The sequence below is a fragment of the Halyomorpha halys genome, unplaced genomic scaffold (genome assembly GCF_000696795.3).
Source record: "Halyomorpha halys isolate HHAL.00 unplaced genomic scaffold, Hhal_1.1 Scaffold309.1, whole genome shotgun sequence".
NCBI lineage: Eukaryota > Metazoa > Arthropoda > Insecta > Hemiptera > Pentatomidae > Halyomorpha > Halyomorpha halys.
The window spans coordinates 574,909-585,998 of record NW_027115271.1 but is presented as its reverse complement, the minus strand read 5'-3'; the positions used below and the strand labels follow the sequence as shown (position 1 = coordinate 585,998).

Here is an 11,090-nt window from a genome sequence, read left to right as displayed (position 1 = left end):
GACTTCCTTTTAAATGTCACTCTGCTGCTAATGGGAACGTCAAACATGCAGGATAATATTTTTAAAAAAATAGGAATAAATATATAAAATATTTTTAGAAATCAGGACAAATCCCTTAACGCTTTATGGGTCACTGGTGCACATGTTCTACCAGAATGAAATACATTAATTATATATATATATACATTAATATCATTTTTCAAATAGCTTCAGTGGAATCTAATAGATAACAGAAAGGCTAGAAAAATATGTTTAGGTATCTGTTACAACCATGCTAGTAGATATAGAAAAGTTGGTACAACAGGTCTGAAATTACGATAATCTAATTAGATATCGTATCTAAAGATGGGGGGTTGTGGACCCCCTAGAAGTGCTAAAAATTATTAGTTTAATAAAAATGAATTTTTTTTTTTAAAGCAAATACTAATTGTAATAAGTAATAAAGCACTGAGACAATTATATATAATTTTCTTAAAATTTTGGTTTCATTTGCCTTTTACATACTGAAATGTTACAACCTGATTGACTATGGCTAGCCCTCTCCCCCCCTAGTTTTGATCCTGGGCACATCCTTGGTTACAACATTAAAAATTGTAATTATTATGTAATTTTACTTCTTCCCCCCTATTAAAAAAAAATTCTGGAATATTATTCTATTACTCTTTTTCTAATCAGATTAATCGGCAGGATAATATTTCATTAAATCTTGGTCATTTTTTTTTTTATTTAAACAATTTTCATATATTTTGTTATTGAAGATTACTCAAATATATTATTAACTATGCATTTGTGATTTTTTTTCAAATTTAATTATTTTTCCTCTATGGGCAATTTTTAATTCTCAATTGGAAAAGTAAGGAGGAAACAATCTGGTTCTTGAAAAAATTTTCATCAATATATAATTTATTTTTAATATTTTAAATATAATTTAGTCGAAATAAATAATTAAATATGTAGTTCAGTTGTAATTCAATTTTAATTACTTTAACTCTGTGAATAAATAATTAATGAAAATATTTTTTAACATTGTAGATAATTATAATGTAGACTATAGTTTCGATGTAATTAAGTTCAAATATATACAAAAGTATAAGATTTATAAATAAATACATTTCTAATTATATAACACATATACTTGTTTTAAAAAAATTCTAAGAAATAGGGAATTTAAAAGTTAAATTTTTTTGTTATCATTATCAACAATAAATGGCTATTTGAAAACTTACCTGACCAGTTATAGTATTCCATATGGACCAGCAACCATCTGTGAGCTCATAGATTGAGCAGTTTTTGGAACAGGCGTTGGTACATTTAGTGTACTGGCCTATTATTTCCTGGGAAAAAATTATTTTCCATAAAAAACACTAGAAAGAATAAATACACATGAAAAAAAATGTTAGCATTGCTCAATAATTTTTTCCTGTAAAGAGTAAGGAAGGATGTGAGATAGAGTGATAAAAATGGACTTGATAATGGACAGGTTGTCCGCAATGCTGGGAAGATGCACTAAGGGAAATAAGAAGTGGTAAGAGTTTTCTTTCCTTTAAGTTAGTAAATTTCACTTATTGCATAAATTACCAGATAAATAACTTAATTATAAAAAGGACTTTAACTATCAAATAATAACTTCTGACAATAAGGGTTTGCTATAACACATACTGTACCTTGAAGTTCTTCTTCTTCCTGTTCTGATCTTTTGATTTCTTCAGTAGACATTGAGATGTTTTCCACCGATGCACTGTACCCATAGTACAATATAGTGCAACTCAAATAAACTGGCAGTAGACGGACCGAATGCATAAAATTCAACCCATAAAACATACATCTGCAAATAATTTTAAAAATCAGTTTCTATCACACTTAACATGGAAATGGATTTCTGGCCGCTCTGTAAGAGTACAGAGTTTAGTTTAATAAAATAATGAATTAGGCATTGTTGTCTTTGCCTATAACTTCTAAACGTTGCAGTCTAGCGAAAAATATATGCTATACCAAATTAAATTCTACGTCAAATGAATACAATAATTTCAGTCAAAAGTATGTTGTAAAAGCAAAAAAAAAAACAAAAATTATTTTTAAATTTACCAAAAATAAGGTGTAGGTGGCTTACATTAACCACTTGAAAACAATTTTTGTTTATTTTCCTTACAATTATCTAGAGTTTATGACATCCTACTTGACTGACTTAATAAGTTATAATGCTCATTTGACACAGAATTTAATGCTGTTTAATTTGATATACCATAACTTTTCCATTAGGATATACCATTTAGGAGTTATAGGCGAACAAACAAAATAAGATTTTATTCGTTACTTCATTAAATTAATTGGCTAATTAGTAAGAGTTTTACAACTGCAAGAAATGCGTTAATATGAATTGCATTGTATCTTGTCTACAAGTGATTTTTTTTTTTTTTCTGTCCTGATGATTTATTTGAGACTCAAAGCTTTGTGTTTGGAATTTTTCCAATTATATCTTAAATCACAATAATATTTCATTTAAATTTCCTTATTACTATTCTAAGTTTTAATGGTTGTAACTATCTTTTGCAGGCCGTCGAAATATCGTTTCCATATGTTTTTTCTGGTTGTTATCAGCTGTTTATAAAGCAGCCATCAATCAGATATGGCTGCATGTCCAGACCTTTCCTTATAGCCTCATCATACAAGAAAACACCTCTAAACACAATGCACATGCGACACGACCTTTCATATTACAGTCAAAGGTAATAATGATATATTTACATGATTAATTTGCACATATATATTATTAAAAATGTAATATATTAGATATTTAACCACTGTTTGATGCAATTTATCATAAAATGGTTATTAAGGGATTGATACATTTTAATGAGGTGTAGATAATTTACCCTAGATTAATAAGTGGAGAAGATGGTCAGGGAGAGGTGGGGTGGTCATAAAAAAACAAAAAATTATTTGTGCCGAAATTTCGATCTGAGTTTCAGATCTTTCATCAGGGAGCTTCAGCAGAGATTCTGGCTAAACAGTGAAGACCTGAAACTCAGGCCAAAACTTTGGCACAAATAAACGATTTTTAGTTTATTTGTGTTTTTTGCTTACCCCCTCCCCCTCGACCATATTCTCCACTGATCCATTTTAATATTGTGTATATACGTGTAGTTACTGAGAATGAATTCAATACATATTAAAATTTATACATGTACTTAGTATATACTAATTGACAAGCATAAAAATAAAAATTAAATACTTGAATTTAGTTAAATATCATTATGAATCATAAAAAGATAACGTTTTTGTGCTATTTTAGCAGTTCTAAATTAGCCCCCAAATACATTCATGTTATAACTTAATTTCTAAATTTATCAAATGATTCCACTAATTTTTTTTTTTTTCATTAGTTCGGATAATAAATAAAAGTATCTTATCGATATTGGTTGTTTCATTTCAATACTTCATAAGACGAAACTACAAATAATGGTGTGAGTAAAAGAAAAATGTCGGTTTATTATAAATTAAATTATTTAAAAGAGGGATCAGTGATAATATGTTACTTACTGAATAAGCTAAATTTCACATCTTTTAAAATTAAACATAATTAAAAAAACTTTTTTTTTTTTTAATGGAAGGTTTTTTCTTAATATATTAGTTAGTTAGTGAAATTAAAATTAATTTTAATACTTATGAAATTATAGAAGAAAAAAATTATTTTGGGACAATTATATTTATATTATTATAAAGTATATTTAAAAATTAAAACATTAAACGAATTACAGTATATAGGTTAAAATTACAATTTATTTTGGTAATTAATATGATGGCTACATAAATTGTTCAATCAAACCACACACGGAGGTTTGATTATGAAGTAGGTAAAGGAATAGATGTTGTTAAAAGGGAAGAGCGGATGAGGATTGACGAACAGAGATGAAGAGAAGTAGGTTGTATGTATGACCAAGGATTTGCTGAAGGAGGCAGTTCTATAAGAGGGCATATATAAATCAGAAGGTCCTGATCTAGTATTTAGTATTACTAACCAGATCGCTAGAAGTGGACCATTAATAGGGCTAGAACATTCCTCAGGCATTAGTAAAAGACATCAGTATAAAGTCCTTGTTTGGAAATGGAGAAAAGAAGGAAAGAATGGGAGGAATGTGCAGGGTAGAGACAGGCTAAGATACTAATAACTAAACCCTCCACTTATAGAACTAAGTGCCTGCTAGGCCTAAACAGAATTGAACTTTAATTACTAACAGGAGTTCTTACAGGCCATTGAAAACTTAAAAGACATCTTATTTCGTGACGAAACTTGTCATTATTATATGGATAGGCCTCAGAAATTACTCAACAGAATATAGCAAACTGTGACCGGTATACGTAACTAAGGTATTATATTATATCAAATTCTGATATATCAAGTGTGCATGGTGGTAAACATTATCTTAAATTATGGGAGGAAGCGCAATGTTACCAGAATATTTTGTTCAGTATGAGTGGATTTGGAACAAATGGATTTCACTTTTTCCTTTTTTATTGAGTTTCTTATATTCAGAGGTTAACAGTTTCTGCTTTTAATGTTTTCTTTCTGTACCCTCCCATTAAAATTACATTTCTTAGAAGAAGAAAATATTTTTTGTTCACCAGTTGATACATATATTCTGCTAGAGAATAATTCAAATTTTTACCCGGACTATACAAAAGGAACAAGTATCCTTGAAAATAGTAATTGAACTATTCCAAGTTAAAAAAGCGGAGGTAACAGTGAATTTATAGTAAAGTAATATTTTAAAAATACAATAATAATTTATTCTTTTACTGTTATAAATTTTAATATAATAAAATAAAATTAGAGTAGCGTACATCATAGAAGTTAGAAAATAAATCCATTATTCATATTTCAACTTGCTATAGATAGAAAAAAAAAACATGAACAGCAGAGTTCCATTATTAATGTCACATTCATTTTTCATTTTTGTTTGGAAAACTGATGAGAGGTGATTTAATGCTTAAAAAAACATGAATTAAAAAAAAAAAATGGCTGGGAGGGAGAGAAAAATGTTGAATACCTTCGGTAATTGTGAACTAATTTTTTTTTTATTTTACAAAAAAAGTTTGTATTTTAGATTTTCTCAACAAGGGAATACAAAGAGCACAACAATTTAACTATAAATAAAGAAACCATAATGCATTCGGTAAAGATTAGGTAGTCTCGACTTTTCCCGTTTGAATTACATGTCTCTTTTTTTCCTTTTTTCTCTTTTAATTATTTATCAATTTCTTCCATATTTTGTATTTATCATTATTTATAATAGCTAACAATGGCAACTGATTATTTAATCCAAATAAGTAATGTTAAAAGTATTTTAGTAGAAGATTAACCCTTTAGAGTATTTCCATGAAAATAAGACCTATCTGATGTTATATAAAACTTAATTGTACATTGATTTACCGAGTTTAATTAAAATCTTTAGAGCCCTTTTAGGGTAAATCCTATAAAAAAAAAAGTGCAAAATTGATTCTCTAAAATGGCACTTCTAGGTTGATTTAAAAAAAAAAAGTTTCTGAAACATCTGAGTCATATATCTACCTTGAATATGTAATTTCAGTATTGTACGACATTTCATTTTATGAGTTAGGCTGTCCACCAATTGTACTTCATTAACACCAACTTGAATCACATACAAATTTATAACCATCTCACTCCATTTGAAGAATCTGTAAAGGCACACAAAACCTTAAAAATAGAAAAAACATTTAAACAGGACGATTTTTAGGGACGATACAACAATAATATTGCAATGCAAATAAACTACTTGAAAAATTAATGAAAAATAAAAAATGCTTTCAGAGAGAGAAATGCTTAATTTAGCCATGCTGCCCATTTGGGTTGGCCCAATGTATTTACATTGGGTTGCTATAAAACACAGCAGCCATTTTAGAAGACCTAGAGGCCATCTTCTTCTAGGAATAGAAGAGCAAGCAAGGTTAGAAATCAGTGTTTGGGTTGTTAAAAATTTAATTATGGAAGGATTGATATCTGGTTTGGACTGGATATAGAACATTAAAGTCTTAATGGATGATTTTATTTATCACAAAGTAAGGAGTATTGTAGATTTTGTATTGCAAGGATTGTATATGAGAGGAATTCGATGATTGGTTTATTGGAACACCAAAAAGCTAAACTCTACGGAATTAACGTGCAGTTTCCTGTTTTTTTTTTTTTTAGTCTTCTATGAGGATTCCAAGTTAGTTATTTGTCCTAGATATGGGATCTGAATGACAGGGATAAGTGAAATATTATTAAATAATACTGTAGGGTAGTCGAAGGTTTAAAAAAAAGAGTAAAGGTGAGTTTATTTTAATACTCCAGTTTTAACACCATTCTTCAAGGATTAAGATATGGGACTGGAGAGTTAGGGATGCAATTAACGTAAATATTCACTTAGAGAACACAGCTGTCATCGGCATATGTGGGGAGGATAGTATTAAAATGGGTTGGGATCCCAGATGCCACCTTATAGAGGGTGGGACTGAGGATACTACCTTGAGGAACGCCAATGTATCGAGATAAGAAGGATGAATAGGCACAATTGTGATTTACTTTTAATAATTTGTCAGTGAGATAAAAATGAATAAAGGGAAATTATGCAGGGGATAAGAATTTATGGACAAACAAAGCTTAAAAATCAAAATAAATCTTAAAATCAACCAATTATGACAAAAAAACAAAAATATTCAAATGTATATTCATATATTGAATAATTGAAAAGAAGAAAGTTGTACTTAGCAATAGTAGTTTTAATCCTTATTTTGCGCACTTTAGTCTCGGTAAACTTGTTAAGGACATCACTGAAATCTCCACACTGCTTTTATTGATAGATAAAATTATTAAACTTTTAGTCCTGTTCGGCTCATTATTGATCTTAAATAAATTTTTATTAATTTTAATTTTGAAAAAAAAAGAAATTCTCACATAAGAAGACATTGAAACAGATAAGATAAAAAATAACTTACTTGCCAAGAAAATATTTGGAATCAACAATTTTGTCCTGTTCGCAGCTTGCAGATGTCGTCTCAATTGTTTTGTCTCTGGTATGATAGCTTCTTCATCAAGTAAATCAATTTTTTCTGGGAGATTGTAGATGATAATACTCTATTACAATAATGATGTGTACTGCAAATGTTTCCATGGACTTCATTTTTCCCTCTCTAACTGGCCATTTATTGTATTCAAGATGGTCATCCTAAAGGTTCCCTATATATTCTAGCCAAAGTGGAATGATCGAGATTTATTCCTTGAGTCTGCAACAAAATAAATAATACATAAATAAATTTCAACCTCTCTGAATGGATTGACTTGAAGTTGCTAAGGTGATGCCTTGAAACTCTTGGCCAACACAACCTCTATTCCTGAGTGAACCTGCACATGCATTCAAAACCATACTTGAGTTTGTTTATTGGTTTATTATTTGAAGATTATTATGTTATTTTCTGCTTGTTTTCCATTCAGGAAATTATTTCAATTTCTTTATTTAATCAATTTTGCCAATGTTTCAGATCTGTCCATCTTCAGGTGCTTTTAATATCTTATTTTGCTTTCTCTGGTCCTTTTTAGTTCAATTTCATCACAGTAAGCTATGCAGGGGTCAACCTCATACAGTGTTAAAACGTTTTTTGTTTAATAAATGGAAAAAAATTCTAACAGAAATCAAACAAAAAATTACAAGAGAAAACAAAATAAAATATTAAAGCCCCTTGAAGACGGACAGACCGTATGAAACATTTGCAGTGTTTTTAAAATTTTTTTTAATACGTTGAAGGTGAAAAAACTTCCATTTATAACATTATCACTATTCCATATTTCTTGTTCCACCTTTCAACTAACTACTGGAAGTGGAAACCAGGATTAAACAACATATCACAGACTGCAGAAATGTCAAGACAACTGCACAACATTACCATAGCAACCAGACAACCATAGCATAATTTTAAAAACCTCCACCATAATAAACAAGACGACAAGCATGTAGATCTTATAAGCAATTCACATAATTAAAAATAACAACACAACTGTAAACTATAAAATAGATACAAAAAAACTAGAATACACATTATGCACATATAATAAATAGGCTGGGTATATAAGTGAAGACAGAAACAGGAAAAACATTTAAAAATAACTTATCTGATTCTAAAACCATAATTTCAACTCAAATAGCAAACATTATTAAATATAGGCATATCATTAAGGAGGTTAATAAACAGAACACAGGCATAATGATATCTCCAAAGAGATATCATTATAGCCTAGGATAGTTTAACATAGGTTTGTGCTAAAGTATCAATAAATTGTCTGATTTTAAAACCATAATTTCAACTTAAATAGCAGAATTATTTATTTTATAAGTTTTATAATTATATTTTATAATTTTATCAATAAGGAAGTAAAAATATAGGAAACAGGCATATTGATATGTCCAAAGAGATAATGCCTAGTATAGTTTAACATAGGTTAGTGCTAAAGCACCAATAAATTATCTGATTCTAAAACCATAATTTCAACTTAAATAGAAAAATTATTTATTTTATAAGTTTTATAATTTTATCAATAAGGAGGCAACAAAATAGGAAACAGACATATTGATATGATGAAAACGTTGAATGCATGTATAAGTAAAATAACACTATTAAAGAATTCAAATTATAAGTTTTATAATTATACTTTATAATTTTATAAATAAGGAGGCAAAAAAATAGGAAACAGGAATATTGATATGTCCAAAGAGATAATGCCTAGTATAGTTTAATATAGGTTAGTGCTAAAGTACCAAATAAATTATCTGATTCTAAAACCATAATATCAACTTAAATAGAAAAATTATTTATTTTATAAGTTTTAAAATTATATTTTATAATTTTATCAATATGGAGGTAAAAAAATAGGAAACAGGCATATTGATATGTCCAAAGAAATAATGCCTAGTATAGTTTAACATAGGTTTGTGCTAAAGTACCAAATAAATTATCTGATTCTAAAACCATAATTTCAACTTAAATAGCAAAATTATTTATTTTATAAGTTTTATAATTATATTTTATAATTTTATCAATAAGGAGGTAAAAAAATAGGAAACAGGAATATTGATATGTTCAAAGAGATAATGCCTAGTATAGTTTAACATAGGTTTGTGCTAAAGTACCAAATAAATTATCTGATTCTAAGACCATAATTTCAACTTAAATAGAAAAATTATTTATTTTATAATTTTATCAATAAGGAGGTAAAAAAATAGGAAACAGGCATATTGATATGTCAAAAGAGATAATGCCTAGTATAGTTTAACATAGGTTTGTGGTTAAGTACCAAATAAATTATCTGATTCTAAAACCATAATTTCAACTTAAATAGCAAAATTATGTATTTTATAAGTTTTATAATTTTATCAATAAGGAGGCAACAAAATAGGAAACAGACATATTGATATGTACAAAGAGGTAATGCCTAGTATAGTTTAACATAGGTTTCTGCTAAAGTACCAAATAAATTATCTGATTCTAAAACCATAATTTCAACTTAAATAGAAAAATTATTTATTTTATAAGTTTTATAATTATATTTTATAATTTTATCGATAAGGAGGTAAAAAAATAGGAACAGGCATATTGATATGTCTAAATATAGAATAGTGATAACATTCTAAATAGAAGGTTTTTCACCTCAACTCATTAATAAAAAATAAAAATAAACAACTTATTAGGAAAGAAAACCCAGAATATTGGCAATCTTGATGTCTTAATGTAAAATTGTTTAAATAAATAAATCGAAGTAAGAAGGTAAATTAATGTCCCAAAACGAAAAAAATAAAAAATGCTCGAGTTTGATATAAAATTACAATTTCAGTAATTAAATTTATTTTTATTCTCTATTTTTGGGGTGGACCCCTCTCTGCTTTTCTTCCCTGCTAGGCATGCCACAGATTCGGGGATATTATCCTCAAAAAGTAAACTCTGATTTTGTCTCGGTAAAGTAATATGAATCTGAAGAAAAATATATAAATCCTTTATATGAATGTACATACGTTCTCAATAGATTAAAAAAAGATTGTTAAAAAAAAAACAAATTGTATAAAATGAAGTTACAATAAATATCTAATGAAGTAACAGTAAGCTATAATTCAGACAATTGTAATTGATTTTTTATGGAAATTCCAAAATTTTATGAAAAACCTAGAAATTGAACCTGTCTTTGTTTTCATCCAGATTTACCTGTTGAATTTTCTTGTCAGTGTTGTGCTAACCTTTATCATTTACATCTTGAATATCCCTATTTCATTAGATAAAACTATGTTATTAACAATCATTATTTAATGAATTGTTCTGATTGAGAGTGAAGTATTAATACATGGAGTAGAGAATTTTTACATTTTCCTACATACAAACCGACATTTTTTCTCTTACTCGACCTTCTAAAGCAATAGACCTGTTGTAATAATCATGTTATAATGTCTTTACGGATTGACAGAAAAAAATACTTGATTAAAAATGTATTTGATGTCCTTAAGTCAAAGCTTGACATTTGCCATTAAATAAGAAAAATATCTGTCTTTTAATAATTTCAATGTGGTATGTTTTGTTTACTTTACAATACATGCTCTAAATTTTATAAAAGGATTTAATGTTTGATGAAATTACTGTAGATACTAAAGCTCGAATATCAGTATAAAATAATTTTTTTTTTTTTAAATCTTTTTAATCATATGTTTGTTTTCATTCAATGATAAAGCTTTAAGAAAATAATCAGAAGATGAAAAGTAAGATGGGTGATATTCATCACCTAATGATATGCAATAATAGTTGAAAGACCAATGCAATCAACAGGATATCTTTTGATGAACTTAAAAAGACAAATGGTTCTTAAATATTTTAGTTCATATGAACACAATGATTTAAAGAAATACTACCGAATCATCTTTATTGAGCAGTCCCAACAATTAAAATACCATGAATGCATGTCCAGAATGATTGTAAAGAAGTAGATCTTACAAGGAATTCCGAAGGAATATGTACTTGATTTAAGGGAGACAATGCAAAGTAAAAATACAAATTCT

The 11,090-nt window shown here is 27.8% G+C and overlaps 1 protein-coding gene across 2 annotated transcripts in view; it reads left to right on the top strand.

Annotated features, from left to right (window-relative positions):
* LOC106681105 (uncharacterized) overlaps window positions 1-11,090 on the top strand; it is a 40,624-nt gene that overhangs the window by 4,134 nt on the left and 25,400 nt on the right. For both annotated transcript variants that reach the window (XM_014421263.2, XM_014421264.3), the window contains exon 4: window positions 2,554-2,726. In XM_014421263.2, coding sequence (XP_014276749.1) covers window positions 2,554-2,726 — 173 coding nt within the window. The remainder of the gene's footprint in view (window positions 1-2,553; window positions 2,727-11,090) is intronic.